The 24,158-nt window shown below is 39.7% G+C and overlaps 1 protein-coding gene across 4 annotated transcripts in view; it reads left to right on the top strand.

Annotated features, from left to right (window-relative positions):
* Window positions 1-24,158, top strand: part of LOC149816653 (acetyl-CoA carboxylase 1-like) — a 40,798-nt gene that overhangs the window by 7,506 nt on the left and 9,134 nt on the right. For all 4 annotated transcript variants that reach the window (XM_089986576.1, XM_089986577.1, XM_089986574.1 and 1 more), the window contains 10 exons: window positions 90-206; window positions 343-417; window positions 521-577; window positions 694-798; window positions 5,461-5,547; window positions 6,472-6,663; window positions 6,859-7,047; window positions 10,714-10,824; window positions 10,931-11,017; window positions 11,206-11,382. In XM_089986576.1, coding sequence (XP_089842702.1) covers window positions 90-206; window positions 343-417; window positions 521-577; window positions 694-798; window positions 5,461-5,547; window positions 6,472-6,663; window positions 6,859-7,047; window positions 10,714-10,824; window positions 10,931-11,017; window positions 11,206-11,382 — 1,197 coding nt within the window. The remainder of the gene's footprint in view (window positions 1-89; window positions 207-342; window positions 418-520; window positions 578-693; window positions 799-5,460; window positions 5,548-6,471; window positions 6,664-6,858; window positions 7,048-10,713; window positions 10,825-10,930; window positions 11,018-11,205; window positions 11,383-24,158) is intronic.

Here is a 24,158-nt window from a genome sequence, read left to right as displayed (position 1 = left end):
TTAGTCTTTTGTTTGAATTATACACTAGAAGAACGATAAGGTAACTCAAATGCCTCCTTTTTCTGACTGATATTAAAGTTAATTTCCAGGCTGCTGAATATAGAGAGAATAAAATCCACACAGGATGGCTTGACAGTAGAATCGCTATGCGGGTTAGAGCTGAAAGGCCTCCTTGGTACCTTTCAGTGGTTGCAGGAGCTCTTTTTGTAAGATTTCATCTCAAATATCTAACTCATGGAGCATTTAAATAATAGGCATGACAAAGGAAAACAGTTATCTGTCATGATTGTTTTTTTAATATTCTAGTCCCTGATAGTGGGCTTTAAATTGGCACCTTCCCAGAAAGCATGGACTGCTAGTGCAGCTACGGTTTCTGAATATATTGGTTATCTGGAGAAGGGGCAAATTCCTCCCAAGGTACTCCATTATTCTTTAAGTGCTGTATATTTAAAGAACGTGATGTTGTTCTTAACTACATTACAGGATATAGTTCATAATGACAATTACTCTAAAATTGCAGCACATTTCACTAGTCAACTCTACAGTTTCACTGAATATTGAAGGAAGCAAGTATAAGGTAGGTCCTCCAACTTTGGTTCAATAGTTGCATGATTTTTCCTTGGGCAAAAGTTTCAAATTTATCTTCATCAGCTGCTTGCTTTTTGACTGACACATCTCATGCTTGGAATGTAGATTGAAATGGTTAGGGGAGGACCAGGCAAGTACCGGTTAAGGATGAACCAATCAGAAATCGATGCAGAAATCCACTCTCTGCGTGATGGAGGTCTATTAATGCAGGCATGTGTTTCTTATCTCTATTCTCCTTAGAATTATACAATTGTTGATAGAGATGAAATTTTATTTTTGATGTATAAAGCAAATTGTGTGTGATGGATTTACTGATGCAGGCATGTATCTTCTATAAATATTATTTAACTGTGTTTTTTGATGCATTTAGGGCAATGATAGCATCTCCATTAATAACTTTGTTACTTGAATTGTTAGAGATATTTAGTCAATCTTCTGAATGTAGCAGGTGATATTCTTTCACTTGTTATGAGAGAACTATTAGATCAAAACCCTTGACTAGTTATTTCTTCCTGTATGTGTAGAACTTAAGATCAACCTCCTAATCTCTCTCTCTCTCTCTCTATATATATATATATATATATACACACACACACACTGCGTATCTGTCTACTTGCACCACTCACACATCATCCTCTATACTTTGGATGATAAATAGCTTTTATCTAATCTTCCTGCTTTTTAAGAGAAAGGAAAATAAAGTTTTCTTCTTTGAATTGCTCTCTCTCTCTCTCTCTCACACACACACACATACACACACATGCACTCACGCATGCATGCAAACATGCAACACCACACATCCAAACAATGATTCAGAATATATTCTTCTAATTAAGTTGAGAAGCTCCTACTATCATCAACCAAGGAGAAAATATGGAATGGGCATGGGGTAATAACTCCATATTGTGTATGAACCAACCTATGTACTCCTGTTTTAGTAAGATTTCAGCTTGAAATATACAATGTGCCTCTTCATGAGTATTTGGGAGCCATATACGTAGGGACGTTATTGGTGATTTCACAGCATAAGCTACAAGGAAGCCAAGGAATACAATTGATTAGCCGATGTTTCAAAATCTTATCTTGATTCATCAGAGCCATAAAAATAAATACCTAGAAGCTGGAACCCCCATTAATAGAAAATTTGAACCTCCTACAACGTACAACATGAACTTTATAGCTGCTTACAGGTTAGTGTGGTGTGAAGAAAAGGACAAATAACTAGGAGTATGGCCACATCTAAACAGAAGGTTACAGTGGAGAGTGGTATGTCATTTAGTGATGGTGCATCAAGCATTTTTAGCTATTTATGTGAAGGGTTAACACTAGCTGGTGATACCAAAGGCTTTCAACTCACCGACATAAAGGCTCTATTTGGGAGCCTTGCATTGAGATGGAAAAACGATTACCATGCATTGCCAAATCATGGTTTTGAAAATGTATGAAACTGCCAACTCCATAATTTGTTTGGGAGCTCTCCTTGGTTTTCAGGTGGTTTTAACAATTCAAGGAATTGATGTTGGCTTCCAAACAAGTGTGGATTTTTGGGTATACACCTTGACATTTTTGAGTGTATACAAAACATCATTCATAGATACATGATAGAGTATCTGTTGAATACCACCACAAACTCGACATTTCAAAATAAAAAAACAGACAATACTAGCAAATAAAACAAGGCTTGTGTGCTGCCAATGGGATAGGAACAACATCACTTGCCTGAAATCGAGCGATTTCAGTGAGGAAGGATGGAATAGATTTTTGTTTGGAGTCCACAAATCTCCTTCACATGAATTGCATGTAAATCAAGAAGTTCAATACTCTTGAAGCAATAATTAGAAAAAGGAAAAGAGGACGAAGTAGAAGTATAAGAAGGTAATTATTAAAAAAAACATCTAATGGAAAAAAGCCAAAAATAATCAACTAAGACCCAAAAAGGAGAGAGAGAGATAGAAGATCAAACTTGTGTAGGAAACGGCAGAGCTGCAGGTGGTTGGGGCCAAGAGGACCTTCGGTTTTCTGGTCGTCAAAAAAAGCTTGCTCTGCAAAAGAGTCACTCGTTGTTGAGGGTCACTGGAAAGTAGCTGGGCATCAAGTCAGACATCGACGCAGGTGTCGGCTGTTGGAGTTTTGCAAATCCACCTTGAGAGATGGGTGTCAAATCTATGCATTGGGAATGGTTTGGAGCTGCCAACACCCTCTCCATTACCAATGTTTTGGTAAAACACTGCTCCCAAATGTATCCGTGAATCGGGGATTCTTCCACCCAGCTCTGATGCAGCATTCCCAAACAGAGCCAAAGTTCAAAAGGAAAAACTCTAAAGAGTGGTATCATTCTGTCAAAATTACAGTGAGTGAAGAGAAGCCTTGAGTTTTATTAGAGCGGAAAAGTGATAACTATCTCGTAGTAGGTTGGCTTAGATTCAACCCCTTTTCACAAAGACATGCTTATGTTTTTGTATAGTTAAGGAAATTTGGATGCCATGACCAATGTATACTCAAGGAATGCCACATAAAAGTACGATATAATGGATGGAGGTATAAGCAAGGGAGTGTACTTCCTGGGTTATTATTATGTCAAACTTCGAGGCTTGTGATTCACTAAACCACTACAATTATGCTCAATGGGCACATGTGAAGGAAAAAAAAAAGCCTTGAAGAAAGGTCTCACTTCATCTAATGCTTGAGCCCAGAGTATGAGATTATAAAGGCCAATATTACAGATAGTGATGAGCTACCTTCTTTTAGGCTGTGTGCTACTGTGCTCTTTTACAAAGAGAAGATAGAAGACACTTGAGAATCCAAGAAGTTAGTATGGAATGCTTGGCACTCTTGACTGAATATACTCTGGTATGTAATCCACTTTTAATTGAATATACTCCTCATAGATCACCTTTTGATCAGGTGAAAGGAATAGGAAGAGAGCTATTGTTCATGTAAGAGGTCAACGAATGGTAAACAATGACAAGAACAGTAGACCCCAAAAATGTTTGAAAATTCGACAAATTGAGTCATTGACTTGGTTGAGTCAACTTGAATTGGCAATTCATTGGGTCAACCAGTGAATCCTAGAAATTGCACAAGACTCGGTTGAGCCACAAGTTGACTGTTTTAGTATGATATGTGTGTATATGTATATGGTGCATATGTATGTGTATATAAAATGCCTACACAGACATATTTAACTCTCTCTCTCTCTGTCTTTGTACACATATACGTGTGTATGTATATTGTAAATTCTTTAATGATATATATGTCTTAGTATACATAATATATCCTAGAGTTACTGGAAGCACCATATTAATGCAAGTACGTTCCCTAGAATCTTGCTTCAGAAGAACAGTAGACCCCAAAAATATTTAAAAATTCGACAAATTGAGTCATTGACTTGGTTGAGTCAACTTGAATTGGCAATTCATTGGGTCAACCAGTGAATCCTAGAAATTGCACGACTCGGTTGAGCCACAAGTTGACTGTTTTAGTATGATATGTGTGTATATGTATATGGTGTGTATGTATGTGTATATAAAATGCCTACATATAAACATATTTAACTCTCTCTCTCTCTCTCTCTTTGTACACATATACGTGTGTATGTATATTGTAAATTCTTTAATGATATATATGTCCTAGTATACATAATATATCCTAGAGTTACTGGAAGCACCATATTAATGCAAGTACATTCCCTAGAATCTTGCTTCAGAAGTGCGGGACACCTCGTTTCTGAAGCATGATAGGCATCGTGTTTCCTATGCAGTTCCCTCACACTTCCCTCATGCTACCCCATTGCTCTCTTCATGCTTCCTCTATGCTTCCCCCTCGCATTTTCTTGTGTTTCTCCTGCTTCTTTTCACGCTTCTTGCATGCTTTCCTTAAATTGGAAACTATAGTTCTCAGATTTTAAGTTTTTAATTCTTATACTAAAAAACCATGAGTTTCCCTTACATTGGAAACCATGGTTCTCAGATTTTAAGTTCTTAATTCTTACACCAAAAATGACAACTGTTTTATTTTTAGTTTTTAAAAGAAAGTATATAATATATTAAAAAAATGGTAAAAACTGGTAGAAACAATTACAGTTTTACATTCTTTTTTCGTTTATTGTTTTCTTGTATAGGCATCCAATCATTTTTGGGTCTATTTTCCATATAAAACTCAACTAGCTTCAGAATGGTTTACTTAGTTTAACGACTGAGTATTTTAGGATTGAGAATGCACTCATCAAGAAAAAGATGGAACTGAACATCAAAGGGATTTTTTGCCATTTAAAGGTCAAATACAAGTTTTATATAGTATTCTAGTTGTACTACTGTCTAGTTTTAAGTTTAAACTTTTAACATTATATAGTATATAATTTTATATACTATCTAGGTCCATGATTAAAGTGTATCCCTGGGGAGTTGGTGGAGAAGGTAAATCTACTTACATCCATGAATTATTCATAACACTAATTCAATATTCCATGAGAAAACAAAATATATTGACATAGATGAGTGTGAGAAGATTGAAAGAAGATACTTGCAGCTCTTTATGTGAGTTTTTCATATCAATTAACGAATATCATTATTGATGTGGTGGATCCGTTGCATAAATGTCTTTGAATAGGTAAATCAATCATTTGTCATTGGGGTACATTTTGAGCTGTGGGTTAAGTGATTGCATAATTTCATGAGGCAATTTCTGATGAAAAGTCATGGATAATGTTCTCATCATTGATACTTTCTTTGCATTAAGCTTTCCAGAACTTTAGTTTTAGACCCTTCTTTTGATTTCCAGTTATCTAAATGCTGATTCAAATACAAGTGAAGGTTCTTCATGCTGTTTGATATTTATGTTAAAGTTTAGCTGATACAGAACTCTATGTCACAGCTGGATGGCAATAGCCATGTTATTTATGCAGAGGAAGAGGCTGCTGGTACTCGCCTCCTCATTGATGGAAGAACATGCTTGCTACAGGTAAATCCTTCTCTCCATCTTTTATGTATTTATTACTATATTTTGTTAAATTTGTTCTCTTAAGTAGAAAATGATCAGAGTTTGAACAAGAATATAGGCCACTCATCTGTGGACATTGCTTTTATAGAGCATTGATATGAGATTTTTTTCTTTAATAGGAAAGATTTGTGATATATATATATATATATATATATATATATATATATATATATATATATATATATATATATAGAGAGAGAGAGAGAGAGAGAGAGAGAGAGAGAGAGAGAGAGAGAGAGAGAGAGAGAGAAAATATATGGTGGTTCTGTACCATTTTGTTTGTATGGATCTAGCTACCAATTGGTAAATCTAACTGTACAGATGTGTTTAGCATGGTTTATTTAATATGTTAGATGGTTTATCAAGTCTAATACACCATAAGATTCATTTTTGCGATGGTGAAAAATCAATGGCTCACAATTCATAAAAATAAGGGTAATTTACAAATGGTATAAAACATCCTATTTTAGTAAACTTTAACACATGCAAATAGTAAATAGAACATGCTATACATCATCCAAAGGTTTGATTTTGCTTTTGGAGCTTAGATCTATGTAAATCATGTGCGTACCACGGTAAGTTATGGTGGTACAGTACCACCACAGAAGCTCCCATATGCATATTTATATAGATGAATGTTTGTGTGCATGAGTGTGTGCGCGTGTGCATGTGCATGCATGATGCATGTGTGTGTGCATGCCTGCCGTCTATGGTTCAGACATGAAAACATAGTACCAAGCTTGCAATTAAAATATCTTGGCATTTTCCATATTTTCATTTATATAGTGATTTTAGTTAACAAATTACATTATCATTTCATAGATTTTCATACACAATTTTGTCCTTAAACTTATCTTTGTTTTCCTTGACATTCTATCTTGCCAGAATGATCATGATCCTTCTAAGCTAGTGGCTGAAACACCATGCAAGCTGCTTCGTTTCTTGGTGCCAGATGGCAGTCATGTCGATACTGATGCACCATATGCAGAAGTTGAAGTTATGAAGATGTGTATGCCACTGTTGTTACCTGTTTCTGGAACCATCCATTTTGTGATGTCTGAGGGCCAAGCTATGCAGGTAATTTTCTATGTAGAATTTCTAGTGGTTTTGTTAAAAAAATCTGAAGTGTTGTCTTTAGTTTTTTGTCTAAATTCTACACTCCACTCTAATTACAGTTTTTTCTGTTATATGAGGTTGAGTCTTGTCCTCTGAGTTTGGAGGTCTGGCAGGTCTTCATTTATATGGATGAGCTAAAACAATAATATTCTTCAGGCAGGTGATCTTATAGCTAGGCTTGATCTTGATGATCCTTCAGCTGTAAGGAAAGCTGAGCCATTTCACGGATGTTTTCCACTTCTTGGCCCTCCCACTGCAGTAGCTGGAAAGGTCCACCAGCGATGTGCTGCTAGTATAAATGCTGCACGGATGATTCTTGCAGGATACGATCATAATATTGACAAAGTTGATATCCTTATCTGATGCCTTATCTCTTCTTTTTGCACTTTGTTTTTCTCATCGCTTTTGGCTACATTCCAAGTTTTGAGCAATGTTATGTTCTTGCCATGTTCTTACAGTTGATTTTCTTGTCTCATTGTAAGATTGAATACTTGGTTACAGAAAACTGATATTATTGTTTTATTTTGAAGAGTTTGATGAGTAAAGCTGTAAGAATTATGAGTATTATGTCATATAACCTACCTCTAAATTAATGTAAATGTTACTTCTGGAAGTTTACCTATATGCCTTAGTTTGGAATTTGGATCCATGATCATGTTACAATGATTAATGTTAGCATAGAACATGAAGTTGGCAAGATTCTATGTCATGATATCGCCAATGTCTGACTATATTCCAAGTTTTGAGCAATGTTAGGTTCTTGCCATGTTCTTACAATTGCTTTTCTTGTCTCATTGTAAGATTGAATACTTGGTTACTGAAAACTGGTAGAATTGTTTTATTTTGGAGAGTTTGATGAGTAAAACTGTAAGAATTATGGGTATTATGTCATATAACCTACCTCTAAATTAATGCAAATGTTACTTCTGGAAGTTTACCTATGCCTTAGTTTAGAATTTGGATCCATGATCATGTTACAATGATTAATGTTTGTGTAGAACATGAAGTTGGCAAGATTCTATGTCATCATATCACCAATATCTGGCCTTATCTCATCTACTTGGGGTAAGGTTATCAAGTATATTTTGTTATCACACATTACTTTGGGCCCCTCTCTCATTTCTGGCCGGAAGATGGCCAGGCTGGTTCTGCCTGACAGGCATGACAATAGTCCAGCCATTTTCCGGCCAGCAACCAGCGGAAAAATGGTTGGTTTTTTCTCTTTTTTTTCCAAAATAAGTAACTCCCTGGCCATTTTCTTACCAGCCACTAGCCAGAAAATGGCCGTGCTGGTACCGCCCTGCTGGGATGGTACCAGCCTGGAAAATGTCCAGAAGTTATTTCCTTCTCTTTAAAAAAAAATGAATGCCTTTTATGGAGTCTAGCCATTTTCGGCCAGCCACTGTAATGAAATATGACAAATACAAACAAATGGGCAAGTACAACATACACAAATGGAGTCCACTTATGGGTCAAGATACAATCACATACACAATACCACTTATGGGCAAGAGAGACAACATAAAAAATCTAAAGAATCTATTGAGAGAGTGCTTGAAAACAAGCATAAAAGAACAAGAGGGGGTTCACCCCTATTTATACACAAGAGGCAGTCTGAATAGAGCTGTTGGACTGTTTCAACAGCTCTATTGACTAGTCAACTCTATGTTGACTAGTCAAAAAAGAACCCAACAACTCTATTTGGTATTTGACCAAATAGTCCCTATAAAAATATAAAATGACAAAAAAAATAATAAATTAAAAGTACTAATGTGCCCCTAATGGGCACAACCTATTACAAGGACTGAAATGACCAAAATACCCTTAATGAATATTTACCTATTACATCATTATAAATATATCTATATATATATACATATGTATATATATGTGAATAGAATACATACAAAGCATATATATATATATATATATATATACACACACACACACACACACAACTTAACAACCATCACCCGGAAAATGGTCGGGCAGGTGGTCTGTTGGTGGTTGCTACTATGCCGGTGATGTGTTCGCCCTCATTTTTGTTCTTTTTAAGTGTTTTTTTTGGTATTTCCGGCTAGCCAATGACCAGAAAATGGTCAGGCTGGTGGCTGGCTGGAAAATGGCTAAACCTTTTTTCATATTTTTTATATTTTTATATAAAAACCCAAATTTTTAGGGTTTTTTCATTCAAACATTATCATAATTGAGTTTTTGGCAAACCAAGTTTGCCAAAAACTTGGCTTTAATGCAAAATCAGGTTCTTGGAAAACCTAGTTTTGTCCCTTGTCATCCAATCAGAGCCTTAGCTTTAACCTTTTCATGAATAAAATGGGAATCTGAATATGCTTGGTCTTCATGTTGTAAATTGGATTTGAATGCGGATGGCATCATTAATATCACAATTCATAAGAAGCTTTGTTATTGGCACCTATGAGTAAGTAGAAGGGCTTTTTATTTAAAGGATAGGCTAGTATTTGTATTCAATTCTGCATATTTATAAAATTATGTGCAACAATTTGCAGCCCGACCATATAGTTCATCAGCATTAGCTGCATTTAATGAGACATGAGGTTATAATATGCCACCAGCACTAGGACCTCATGGGTCATGAATCATGGAATGCTAGGTCTTTGGACTTGGGTAGACACAATCATCATAAGAAAAGCCCATATAATTACATGATTCAATTTTTACAATATGAAAAATCCAAATTTACACTAATCTTACAAACCTTGTATAACAACCCTTGACTGTCTATTTCACTTTGTGGCACCTTTTTTCTCTTTTTTCCCTAGTTAGAGAATGTGAGGGGTTAGGGGCTAACCCCTGGTGAGATTTGAAGCAAGTCTTTGACAATTAGTGGTATTTTGTTATGTATAGCCTCATTGATGCGATCTATCAACTGTTGTCGGGGTACTTGTCTAGTATCCACTTAAAAACTTATATTCTGCTTTAACTAAAAAGAAAAGTATAAATAATTTCTAACAGTATCGTAGAAAGCCTTTCATCTACCATAGGTAGAAGTGTTTGATTGACAGATACTGGTCCATGGCTAAGTACAATATGTGCCAATGCATCAGTAACAGCACATAGAGGAGCATCTCCAAATTCATTCTTAAATTTAAAGTTCTAGGTGCATCTCATGAGTGTCAGCAACAAAATAATGATTTTGGTGGATGCCTCAGCAAAATGTTTTAATGTCTTGAACCTTAACGATCATGCAATTGCGGTGTACATGTTTTTCAATAACTTCAAGAATGGTTGTCACTGCAATGCACTGACATTTGACAATTAAAAATCGAGTATTAAAATCAAAACAACTCAATTCATAGTGTGTGTCCAAACAAACAAACCATGCAAATACATCAATGGGCTTTGGTTGAGTAGCTAGAGCTCACATCTATGATTTCCTACTAGATAGTATGGTGCTATCAATAGCAGAAAATATCTTTTAGATACATACAATTTTTCTGTCCTTGGTTAGGAGAAACAAGAAAAATCTTTATCCACTTTTCTATCTCAACTAAAATTTGAAACTTGAAAAAGTTGAAAGTTTTCTAGTTTTTGAGAAAATCCTTTAAGACAAATAAAGAAGAAATCCAATTAAACTCCTGACAGGTATCAGGTATTTCTTAAACCTTGTTCTCACCGTATAACAGAAATGGTCCAAGAATATGTATATGGTGCAGAGAAAGCTAGTTATTGATCGGGAGAATTGCAGACAATCTTTGGTGCTACTCTGCTGATAAGTATTTGGAGCTATAACTACTATCCTATGCTTATCACTTTTAAATTGTTGGCTCTGTTTGAATGAGTTCTTTTTAGTAAAGTAGTCAAAGAATCCAAATTTATCTTTTTTTCTACCAATATAGGCGTTTTATACACACACATGCCAAAAGATGGATGCGTTCCCTATATATTGACTTAATTCATTCTTTTTGACTTTTTGCTTATTTGTTCTGTTAGCTCTTCATTGGGGTGAACTATGTGATGGTTATCTTTATGCAGGTTGTGCATGATTTGCTGATTTGCCTAGATAGTCCTGAGCTGCCCTTTCTCCAATGGCAAGAGTGCATGGCAGTTTTGGCAACCCGCCTTCCAAAAGATCTCAGGAATGAGGTAGCATGAATGTTAGACTTTGTTGCTTTTATGACCTTTACTTTTTCGAAGCCATTTGTAATCCTAAATGATGCTGACAATGATGTTGACCTATGTAAATATCTAGTTGGATACAAAGTTTAAGGGGTATGAGGTGAATTCGAATGCACATAACGTTGATTTTCCAGCCAAATTGCTAAAGGGGGTTCTGGAGGTCAGACTGTTTTCTCTTTATCATAACTCTGATGTCTTTGTGAAACTGGATGCATGTGATTATATTTAGTTTACAGGAGAAATTGGTCTTTCTGGAGCACATTCAGCATTGATATACTGAACTACACTTTACTATGTTTAAGAAAATACATGGTTCTCTTAACATGTATTACTGATCTTTGTGTGCAGGAACACCTTGCATCTTGTTATGAGAAAGACAGAGCTGCCCAAGAAAGACTTATAGAGCCTATGGTGAATCTTGTTAAGTCTTATGAGGGAGGAAGAGAAAGTCATGCTCGGGTTATTGTTCAATCCCTCCTTGATGAATATCTGTCTGTTGAGGAGCTCTTTAGTCAAAATATTCAGGTGAGTATCACTTAGCATACGTATACCGTGTCCACACGACATGACACTTGGACACACCGGGAAACTTTATTGATACAGCACACTATGTCATTGACTTTATTTATTCTCTTTTATGATCTTGTTCACATATTTTGTATTCACTTGTATTTTTTTTTCTTTTAAAAGTTGTGTCCTCATTTTTCAGAAGTGTTGTGTCATACCAAGCATATCTGCATTGTATCCTGTACCCACATCCATATCCATGTGACATAGATTACCCTTTGTTACCTGAACGTTCCTACCTGCCAGCCATATCATGCTCCTGTTTTTAGTTCATTGAGCTTTGGACACTTGAAACTGGTGTTCGAAACTTATGCACACCAATGCACACTTCTGTACAAGTTTAGTTTTTGGTTTTTCAATTGATGAATAAGTGGTGCTTTATTCTACCTAGGGGTGGCCATCAGGTCGAGCCGGGCCGGCCCGATCATGTAAAGGCCGATCTGAACAGCTGCCAAAAGCCCGACCCAATTATTATTGGATCAGGCTCGGCCCGACACTAATCGGGTGGGACTTTGGTGGCAATGTCTGTGACCCGTCCAAAACCCAGAGAGAGAGAGAGAGAGAGAGAGAGAGAGAGAGAGAGAGAGGGGGAAGCGGCTATTCCTCTTCCCAAGAAAGGAGTGAGGGAGAGCGACATGTGTCTCTCTCCTTCTCTCATGTCATTTCAATTTGACATATGGCAGCTGTCAGATGACAGCTGCCAACCTTTTCTTTGAAAATATGTAAAGGGTGGGAAGATCGGAAGAGGGGGGGGGGGGGACGCACTTTTTAAAACGGTAATTGTTTTTAATATTTTTTTGCCATAATAAGGGACAGACTTGGGCCAGGACCTCACCCCCGATAAGATATAGGGCCAGGCTCGGCCCGACTTTTATTGGGATGGGTCCTGAAATTGGAGTCCGAGCCCGACCTGAACCGGGCTGGGTACCCGAAAGCCCGTGGGCTACCCGGCCCAGTGTCCACCCCTAGTTCTGCCATTTATTTCAAAATTTAAACACATTTTGATTTAGTATCAAAATCAAAAGTTCATATTTCACATTAATGATCAATGAAAGAATTATGAAATGGTGCAGTAATATTCGGTAGTCTTTTGGTTTTCTGTACAATGAATTACTATTTTGACACCCTTTTTCTCTTTATGTTGATTAATTCTACTAATTCTTTTCAAGAATCACAACCATTTCAGTAATTCAGTTTTCAGCTCATGTGTTCAATTTTTTATCAGTCATCAATCAAAGAATTGTGATATGTCATGGTAGTGCTGTAGAGACTTATTAGTTTCAAATCATTGCATTACTAGTTTGACACCCTACTTTTTTTCTATGTCTAATGTTTTTGATCTCTAATGTGTATGATTATCTCCACCTATCTCATACCAATAACCATATCTATGTACAAGGAATATACATGTTGCATGTTAAGGTGGAGAAATGATCCTAAATTTTCCCTTTTGCCTTTCTCCTCAACTGATATTATGTGCAATGTTGTATCATACCGTATCGTACAATATGGTACGCTATGTATCATAACTATGGGCAAAATCGATACGACACACACTCGTATTACGCTATGAATGTATATCGTATCCATATTGGGTGTATCGTATGACACAACCCTGTATCGTAACACATCGTACGATACAGGGTGTATCATATGATACACTTTCGGCACACTTTAAAAAGGGCCAAATCGTATTTTTTATTTTTTGGGTTTTAAAGGCCTCTTGAGGGATAACTTCCTCATTTGTGTAGAGGATCATAACACATGGTTTTAAAGACCAAAAAAGCATAACACATGAAAAAAGACATCATTTCTGTTACTTTATTTGCATTATGTAAGCTTGTGGAATTTTTTTTGGCGTAATAACCGAAAACCATTGTTCTATTCAATGAATTTCGGAATCACTAAGAAAAGAATAAAGATAACAACAATTTCAATGTATTGGAGGGCCAAGTAGTTTGTTAATATGAGGAATCTCTGAAAATCGCTGTTTCATTTAGCACAATCACTGAAAATTGCTGTTCTATTTGATGAATTTTGTACTCACTGGAAACTCAGTAAATATAACAACAATTCTGTGCATTAAAATCTCAAGTTTATTAAAATAGGAATCATTGAAAATCACTATTTCCTTTGTAATCAATAAAAATTGTTCTTTTTAATGAATTTTGAGAACACAAAAAAATCAGTAAACACAATATTGACTTTAGTATAATGGGGGCCCTAGTAGTTTGTTGATCCCTATATTATTCTCGTGATGTTCTATTAAGAATTGGGAGAACCGTGAAACTGAACCTAGCAAGATTAGTAATATATTTGGATGATGGTGGTAATGCAATTTAAAATTAACCATCATCCAGCCTTTCATACAGGGTTTTTTTTGTCTTTCATGTGTTATGATTTTTTTAGAATTTTTACTAATTTTTTCTGATTTTCTTGATTTTTTTGGAGTTTTTGGAAATGTTTTATTAAAAAATTATGATTTTTTACAATACAATACAATATGAATCTTTTTTGGGGCCCGACCGATACGGGTAACCATACGATACAACCTTGATTATGTGTAAAATTTGTTCTATTCCAGGACCATGTTGGAGTTCCCAAAACATGATTCTTTTTCCTTTTCATGAAAAATGATGGAAGATGGGGCTTGGTATTGTTTCATCTGTCTTGTGAAAGCATTATTAGAGGCTTGCTACAAATCTAATCTAGCGATTCTATATTGTGTCTACCTCATATTGTTTATAAAACTTGAAAAGAATCATTCTAGTTAACTTGACATGGTTTCTTTTGAACGTTAAATGAAATTTTGGCACAAATCATAATAGGAATGGAATGACATCTCAAGGTTCATTCATTGTCATTTGTAGTTTGAGGGGTTCATGTGTAGACAAAACCATTCTTTTTGGGCATTTCTATCAGAGGTGTATTTGTGCATCTTATTTTCCTCTAGCTTAGGGATGAAAATGGGTCAATTGTAATGAAATCAAGTGTCACACACCTCAAACAAGAGACCAATACAAATCCCACAAAGAGGGCAAAGCACAAAAGCTACTTAGGGGCTTAGAAGAACACACACAACAATATAAAAAATATGTTTATTCACTTGAAAATGCATACAAAATGCATTATAATACAAGGCTGTCAAAGATCCATACCCATATTTATACACAAGGGGGAGTGCGGAGCTCCAAGATATAGCTGTTGGGAGGTTCCCCAATGGCTAGAAATCTAGCTGTTGAGAGCTCCCAACAGCTAGACAGCTGTTGTAATTGTCAAGGACAAGAATGCCCTTTACAATACAACAAAGTACACAAAAAAGAGAAAAATAAAAAAACAAAACTCCCTAAGGGGCGACACCGATACAATGGTCAAAAGACCAAAATACTCCTAAACTGTGTGTATGTATGTAACGCCCCAAAATTTCAAACTTGCGAACCTTTCAGAAAACAAGCAAGAGGCTAGAAGAAAATCTCTTTCCTTTTAGAGTTTGTTTATGAAATCATCGGAAGATAATTCTTTTGTTGAATTTAGAAAGGCAAGCTGACAACTTTGGGCCCGTTAGCTAAAAGAACCAAAACTCACAATCTATGTTACTTGCAAAACACTTGGAAAAACTACTTTCATTAAAAGAAGTTTCCAAATAGTACAAAATTCAGATATCCAAAGGAAAATCCTTAACAAAACCCATAAACATCCAGGACGGGAGCTAAGATTAGGAAAAAGATATCTTGAAGCCATCTTGCCATCGCGCCGTCGCCCGTGGTGTACCTAATCATCACATGTACTCATAGAATGGGTTAGTTTCGCGAAAAACTAGTAGGTGTACAAGAGAGACTACAGAAAACTGAATTAAGAGTATTTAATTCAGCATGCTAAGCAGTTTAAAGCGGATATGCAGTTAAACTGGTAAGTCGTTTCAAACAGGTAAACAGTTCAAAGCAGGTAAGCAATTCAAAGCAAGTAAGCAGTGCAATTGTCAAACGCATCATGACGATTCATTTAATCGTAAGCTGTGAACTACCACGCAACAAGCAAGTCTCATGACCCATCAACCAGTGTGAACAGACTTTATGTTTCGATATTACTGGCCTGCGGGTACGCGCAAACAAATTGTAGAAACAACTGAGACTAGTTCGAACGTCTGTTATTCTATGTATTTTCAATAACCCGAATAGCTAGTTGAGTCCGCTCCTGAGGGAACGACTTTAGCCGAGAGAGGATTCCCCAAAGGCAGGTACTTGGCAACGGATGCATCCAACTTTTGCAGAAGTCCATGGGATCTACCACCTAGGATAATGTCTGGTAGTCCCTTCCCCTAACTCCAATGACTGGGGAGGCCAGATCTTTGCCTGTGGGGTGGTTGTTAACAACCTGTTAATTGGAGTGTGTACCGCTCTGTCGTCTCCCTTGACAAATTACAAGCGAATGAGTGTGTCAGGGGTAAGTTAACTGATGACTCATTCTATATGTTCTGGTCTTTTGACCAAATGAGCATCTTACCAGTGAAGGCAATCCCATTTTTATGTGTTTACAGCATTATCATTTAACACTGTTCGAGGTCGCACGACCGTCTTATCTGATCATCACAGTACTAGCGTGTAGTGCACGACTACAAGTACTTTAGGATGAAAGGGGTATAGTTCCTCAATAGGAGCCTCAACAAAAGTGTTTCACAAAGATGTAATGTTTCTCAAACTTTTCTTTTAATATTCTTTATCCTTTGAAACAACCAACTGATGCCAACATTTGACATGCGATTTTCTAGAATCTCATCCGCTATCGGGGTATCTACATGCCTCACATGACTCGATACTGGCCTCGATAGACGGGATACAGGTTTCTCAACAGAACCCCCACTAAGAAGTTCGCTCAAGCCTCAATTCGGGGTTACTCGAGATATGTCGAATAGACGAACAAAACCAACCAATCACATCCTTTCAAATACTTTGATTTGGGTAGTCTTTTATGCTTTTACGCAGCTCCCTAAATTCTTAAGTCTACTTTGCAGGACTGCTCACTCGAAAAGCCAGGATCCCTGTTAGGGATCCCTCTCCTTAGACGAAGATGTATCGTTAAGCTCCCGACTCAACTCTTTTTGTAAGAGGAAGAGTGGTAAATGCCTCTTGCATCCTCTACGAGGATGCCTTTAATAGAACATGCAATGAGCAAAAATTTGAGCGTCATCTGCAATGACAAGGCAATAACGAAACATTTGCAAAAACAGGAGCCTGGGCGCAAAGCGCAACAACAAAGTAAAACCATGACAGAAAGTAAAGGACAAGGATCGCGAAACCACGTCCTTGAGTTAAATGTCTACTCGTATAAATATATATGATATATATATATATATATGCATATATATTTATTTAATTATCTGTTTTAGTTAATTAAACTCAATTTAATTGTCCAAGTCCTCCGTGCAATTTTTCCCTACCTTGGGGAGTTGCGAGATTGCTAGCGTCTGCGGGTGTAAGCGATGGATGGCTCGGGTCGCGGGGCGCGAGCAGGATCTGTCGTACGAGCTACAAAAGCAAGACATCAACATGCTATCTCAATTAGAAAGGTAGAGAGGACAGGGGCGTTGCCACTGTTCTGACGTGAAAGAAGTAGAGGCAGGGACAACGTGCCCCCTACGAACTTGCTTTACGTGCAAGAAACAGGGGCAAGAGCTGCGAGCCCCTGCTGACCTGCTGTCAACAAGAACAGGGAGGCAGGGTGTTGCACCCCTGCCTGCCAATTATTCAGACAGAGGCAGGGTTTGTGCCCCTGCCTGACGAAGGCAAGGAGAGAGGCAGGGGCTTCGCCCTTGCCTGTCGGAAAGTACAGAGGCAGGGAGCTTCGCTCCTGCCTGCCGAAAATTGGCGATGGCAGGGGCGATACCCTTGCCCTAAAGAAGAGGGTGCAGGGAGGGGTCTCAGTCCCTCCCCTGCCCAAACCAAGGGAGGAAAGGGGTCTCGGCCCCTCCCTAGCGAAATAGGGAAGAAGGGAGGGAGCTGACCCCTTCCCTGCGCAATAAACAAGCAGGGAGGAGCTCGACCCCTCCCTCTGTGTAGCTCGAAGGCAGGGAGGGCTCGAGCCTGTCCCTGAAACAAACAGAGGCAGGGAGGGTCGAACCCTCCCTTGCGCAATCAAAAAGGAGACAAGAGGGCTCGACCCTCCTTGTGAAAAAGAAGAGACAGGGAGGGGTCTCGACCCTCCCTGGTGAAAACAAAAGGGCAGGCAGGGGCCCCAAAACCCCCTGCCAAGACCCTTCTCACAGGTTTTACCCCTGCCGACCTATAGACAAAGTGGTAGGGGCTAAAGCCCCTGCCGGACGGCCATTCCCTACCGTCAAAGGGAGCAGGGAGGAGGCTGGGCCCCTCCCCTGCTAAAGGTAGTGCTGGGAGTGTAACGCCCTAAAATTTCGACTTGTGATTTCGAAAACCTTATCGAAAAACCTTTCAAAGATTTAAAGTTTTAACTCTGAAAAACGACAGCGGAAGACATTTAGAAAGGAACACAAGTCAACAATCCTGGGTACGTTAGCTGAAAAAACATCATTCACATGTACAACAACTTAAAGGAATTTAAGAAATAAGGCAATAGATTAAAAATCTGCAGTTTACTACAAAGTGAGCATTTTGTCCCAAAGTTCAATAAATCTAAAGAAAACTCCAAAAAGACTCAGAGCCAAGCCGTCAGCAGAAAGAAGATAAATCTTGATCCATGTTGCACCACGCCATCGGCCGCCAGTGAAGTCCTACTCCTCACCTGCCCATGAAATGGGTCAGTTTCATAACAAACCAATAGGTGCACGAACAGATAAGTAGAATGAAAATAAAACAGGACATTCATGAGATAAGCAGTTATGATATTTAAGCAATTAAACAATTGTAGTCTATTCTAACAAATGTAATAAGTGCAAAGAGCTGTTAGTTGAAGCAGTGTAAGTCTCAGTCATCTACAACTATTCATGAAGATATTCCTTAAGTTCTGATATTAACTGGCCTGTGGGTACGCACAGACGCGAAACGTAGAAACAGCCGAGACCGATCCGGGGGTTTATTATGTCAGGTGTTTTCATTAACCCGGATGGCTGACTGAGTCCGCTCCTAAGGGGACGGTCAGTGACCAAGAGAGTAAATCCCCAAAGGCATTCGTGGCCCATGGATGCATCCAACTTCTGCAGAAGTGCCTGGGAGTTACCACCTAGGATAATTTATGGTAATCCCAATTCCCCTAGCTCCGATGACTGGGGAAAACCGAGTCTTTTGCCTGTGGGGTGGTTGTTAACAACCTGTCCATCGGAGTCTTTGTACCATCCATCCTCTCCCTTAATGAACCGTGAAGATCGGATGGGTACGACGGGGTTTCTTAACCGTCGCCCCATCCTACATGCTCTGGTCCATTAGACCCACTCGAGCATCTTGCCTGTGAAGGCGAATGATCACCATTTATGTGATCTCAGCATTGTGCTAATTGCACTCATCGAGGTTGTTACAACCTCATCCTCCAACCATCGTAACCCATATGGGACGTACTTGTCCAAAAGTACGATTGTACCTCCCTAGAGGTACGACTACGATGAAAGGGCAACATATAAAGTTTTATGATTCTTTTGGTTCATAAATGACTTGTATTGCTCTTTCGAGAAATTTGGCCTGTGGAGGCCAACATTAACTCATCTATATAAAGTGTTGAGTTCCTAATTCAAGGTTCTCCATGACCTCTTGTCAAATTTATACCATACCTGCCTTAAGGTTTGGTTATAACAGTAATTACAGTGGTTTTCTTTCCAGAAATGAGTCTATTCACAAAGTCTACCTTAAGTATGCAGTTTCAAAAGTATAAGCATGCCGAACAGACAATCACGAGTTAAGTAATCCTACACGTAAACAGGTATGCCAATTAAACTACTTGATTCTTTCTAGAATGAGTCTAACCACAGAATTTACATTAAGCATGCAATTTCAAAAGAGTCAAAATGAGTAACCTCTGACCAGCCAATACTTTTTCAGATAAGCAGGTATGTAAAATAACTATTCTATCTCTGAAGTCTTATTTTATTTTGTTCATACAAACTTTTCGTGCGACTTTCCCCTACCTTAGGATGTCATGCAACTGCGTGCGTCTACGCGTGTAGATGATACGAGGCTCAGGCCGTGGAGCCAGAGCGGGGGTCCGATGCGAGGTCTGCAACAGTGCTACGTTAATTATTATGCGGAGAAATAGAAAAACAAGCCTGCCTATAGGAAAAGAGAGAGGCAGCAGGGGTGTGCCCCTGCTGGCCGAAATCAGAAAAACGACAAGGGGCGAGCCCTTGCCTGCAGACAGCCGCGGGGTGACAGGGGCTGAGCCCTCTGTCGAAAAATACCGAGGCGGCAGGGGGGTCAGCCCCTGCCAATCGCAAAGAAGCGGCAGGGGCTGCTAAAGTGGCAGGGTTGAGCCTCTGCCAGAAACAATCAAGTGGCAGGGGCTGAGCCCCTGCCAGCAACAGCCAAGTGGCAGGGGCTGAGCCCCTGCCAGAAACGATTAGGTGGCAGGGGCTGAGCCCCTGCCTGCAATAAAAAGGTGGCAGGGCTAGGCCCCTGCCGGCAAAATGAAAGTGGCAGGGGCTGAGCCCCTGCCAGCAACGATTAAGTGGCAGGGGCTGAGCCCCTGCCAGAATCATCGAATTGGCAGGGGCTGAGCCCCTGCCGACACACACGAGACGGCAGGGGCCCAACCCCTGCCGATGACGGTGAGGTGGCAGGGCCGCGGCCCCTGCCTGGTATAGTCAACGAATGGCAGGGGCCTCAGCCCTTGCCAGACCGAGTCACGACGACCCCAAAACGACGACAGGCAAAAAGGTGCCGAAGGGGTGATTGGACCCCTGCCGGCCCTTCGACAGTCCCACTAGAAAAAAAAAGGGGGGGGGGGGGAAGAAAGGTGACAGGGGCCTGAGGGCTCCCTGTCGACCCTCCGAAGGGCACAGGGGACGTGGGAGGGTGCGACAGGGGCCGTGCGCCGCCTGTCGGCCTCCCGGCGAGGTGACAGAGGGGGGTGAGGAAGAGAAGAGGGAGGATGGCGTACCTGGGAGCGGTGGCCGGCGTCGGCGACGTGCGCAGCAGGGGAGGAGACCGGCGCGAGGGGGGGGGGGGGGGGCGAGGACTGCGAGAGGGAGGCGTGACTCCCTTCGCCCTCCAACGCCTCACTTAAAGGCACCAGGGGTGATGAAAGGGGAAACGTCGGTGGGTTTCCCTAATCCACCCGAAAACTAAAGGGAAATAAAAGGGGGGGGGGGGGGTTGTGGCGCCCGAAAGCTCGGGTGAGCTCGGGTTACTTAAAACCCTAATAAAAAAAAGGGGCCCGGGTCGGGTCCGGACCCGACCCGGCTCGGGTCCATTTTTTTTTAAATGGGGTTTTACAGGGCGGGGGGTTCGACCCCTCCCTTGGTCGTAGGGAGCATAGGGAGGTGGCAGGGGCTCGACCCCTGCCCACCCAATCGAGAAAAAGAGAGGGAGACAGAGACAGGGCTCGACCCCTGCCGTAGTTCCCGAACTTAGGGAGGTGGCAGGGCTTGACCCTTGCCAACCTACCGAGAACAAGAAGAAGAGAGGTGTCAGGGGCTCGACCCCTGCCGACTTACCTGAACAAGAGGCAGGCAGGGGGGCCTTGCCACCCTACCGACCAAGGCACGAGCAGCCCCTCCCCCGAAAGCCCTACACTCGAGAGAAGAAGCGACGCAGGCGACAACCCTACCGCCTGCCGAAAAGGAGAGGTGGAAAGAATGAGGGGAGGTGCTCAACACCTCCCTCCCTGGCAAACTCAGAGCCACCACTATCCACCGACCCTTGAACAGGAGGGTTGAGGGAGACGAAGAGGAGAGAAGGAGACAGCGAGGAGGGGTGCTCGGCACCACCCTCCTGGTAGACCCAGAGCCACCCACGATGGTGGCTCTAGTCCACCGACAACAAACAAGGGGAAAAAGGGATGAGATTTACCTGGGAAGACTGCGGCGACGGGAGAGTCCACAGATGGCACAAGTGAAAGCGACGACATCGGTGACGTTGGCCGAGCTGCTGGAGCAAGGGCGATGACAATCGGTGGTCGAACGAGGGGGGGGAGATAAAGAGAAGAGGAAGGGGGACGGTGACGTTGTCGCTGACGTCTTCCTGTCGTCGGTCACGGGTGGTGATGGCTGGACGAGCCACAGAGAGGGAGCAGAGCGACGGTGGTGGCGTCGACCGAACACGGGAGGTCAAGAAAGTGCAGAGAGAGAGAGAGAAAGAGAGAGCAGAGGGGAAGGAGGTTTCGAGAAACCTCCCCCCTTTGCCTCACTGCCTTTAATAGGCAGAGAGAGAGGAGGTGGCCTCGGGTTCGGTCTGACCTGAATCTAAGTTTTTTTTTTGGGATTTTACAATGTACATACGAATGTATATATATGTATATGAACATATGCAACTACCTATATTCTAACAACCTCCTCAAACTCATGGAACGACAACCGAGAATTTGCCAAGAAAGTGAAATGTCGGAGATGGTAGCCCCTTAGTGAAGAAGTCCGTATACTCAGATGTCACATATGATAAAGTGATGGTCTTCTTCAGGAACTCTTTACGAACATAATGACAATCCATTTCGATATGCTTTGTTTGCTCATGAAATATATGATTGCTTGCGATATAAACAACGTTCTTGTTATCACAACATAACTTTGAGGGTGTGGATACGAAAACCTCCGAATCTTCGAGTAACTATAGCAACCACACCAATTCAAAAGTCATAGTGGCCATGGCACAATATTCGGTTTCTATGGAAGATAAGGACACCTTCTGGTGTTTGTTGCACCTCCAAGATATCAAGGAATCACCTACAAAAATGCAAAAACCCGTGGTTGAGCAATTATCATTTACATCTCCGCAATCAGAGTCAGTATATGCAATAACATCTAATGGGGATGAGGATGACAAAAATAAACCATGATTAACAGTATTTTTGACATATTTAACTATTCTCATTACAACACTCATATGTATTGTAGTAGGAGAATGTTGGAATTGACTAACAATATTAATAGCATGACGAAAGGAGGAAGCACATCGAGATGGACTACCATTATGTTCGAGAGGAATATCTTCAAAGAACTATTGATCTGCCCTATGTCATATCAGAGTACCAATTGACAGACTTTTTTTATCAAACCCCTCTTTGCTCTTAGGTTTCACTTTGTTTTTGGCCAGCTTTCGTTTATCCTACCTTGAGGGAGAATGTTGAATTGTACATATATATGCATTTGTGTATATGGCATAGTATATATGTATATATACATATATATATTATTATATACATACTATATGTATATATCTATATGCATATTTATCATATATAATATAATATATATGTATATATATATAAAATATAATATAAGGAAGTCAACTGATTTGACTTTGATTCCAATGGCGAGAATTTGTAATGAAGTATGCGGAATTACAAGGCTAAGATGCAAAAGCATCAAACAAGTCCAATAGTGGACAATTACAAAGGCACAATAAGCACAAAAGTGCATAAGCAAGAAGTCCATGATGAGACAGTATAAAAAGCCTAAAAAAGGCAATACCAACAAGTAAAAGAATAAAAATATTATTGAAGGAGGCTTAGAATACAATGAGAGAACTAAGGGGAACACCCCCTATTTATATACAGCAAAGGAGTGAGACGAGGCCATTGGGAGCTCCCCTCATAAAGTCATTGGGGAGCTCCCAACGATCATATTTCTGACTGTTGGGGGCCCCAACAACTCTATGAGTGGGGCCCCAAATGGCATACAAAAAAGAAAAAAAATACATTTAAGAAAGAAATAAAAAAAAATTAAAAATATAGTTCTTTCTAGAAAACAACTATAAGTACATGTGAAAAGACAAAAATGCCCCTATCGAGCAAACTAAAACAAAATAGATTATATATATATATATTAACAAAATTTTAGCCGTTGGGAGAAGTGACTTGACTCCCAACGGCTAGAATTCTAACCATTGGGAGGCCTTACTCCCTCTTGTTATGCCCTATCTCTCTCTCTCTCTCTCTCTCCACTTTCTAGCTCACTCTCTTCTCCCCATTCTGTATAAATAGAGGTGTTCTTCCCTTTGTAATTTTATGCTTTTGCACACTTATTTCATTGAATAAAATATATTTTTTATATTGTGCCTTATCGTATATCCCTTTTATGGGATTTGTGAGTGTATTCTCTTAGAACACTTTTATTGTTATCTACTCAAGTTGAAGATTGGTGGACTTTTGGTTCGTGATTGAAGCCTCTTTGGCTCTTGACAATACTCTCTCTCTCTCTCTCTCTCTCTATGTTGCTCGGTCTATTACGTGTGTGCATGCAAAAATGTGTGTGCCGATCCTTTTGATGTAGTGTTTAGTGGAGATAAATGGATTTTAGTGCTTTAAATAAGGGGCTTTTGTGTGTTTGTTATTATTCTTGCTTTCTTTTCTGTGTTTGTTAATTTTTTGGCATTCTATTGCGTGTATACATGCAAAAATGTATTGGGTGACCCTTTTGATATAGTGTTTGGTGAAGATAAATAGATTTTAGGGCTTTAAATTAGGGGCTTTTGTGTGTTTGTTAATATTCTTGCATTCTTTTGTGTGTTAATTTTTTGACATTCTATTGAGGATATACATGCAAAAATGTGTTGGCTGACCCCTTTGCTATAGTGTTAGGTGAAGATAATTGGATTTTAGGGCTTTAAATTAGGGGCTTTTGT

This window comes from Nuphar pumila, chromosome 14 (genome assembly GCF_984573655.1).
Source record: "Nuphar pumila chromosome 14, dmNupPumi1.hap1.1, whole genome shotgun sequence".
In the NCBI taxonomy this organism is placed as follows: Eukaryota; Viridiplantae; Streptophyta; class Magnoliopsida; order Nymphaeales; family Nymphaeaceae; genus Nuphar; species Nuphar pumila.
The sequence above is the reverse complement of the archived record's forward strand: the minus strand, read 5'-3'. Positions and strand labels throughout refer to the sequence as shown.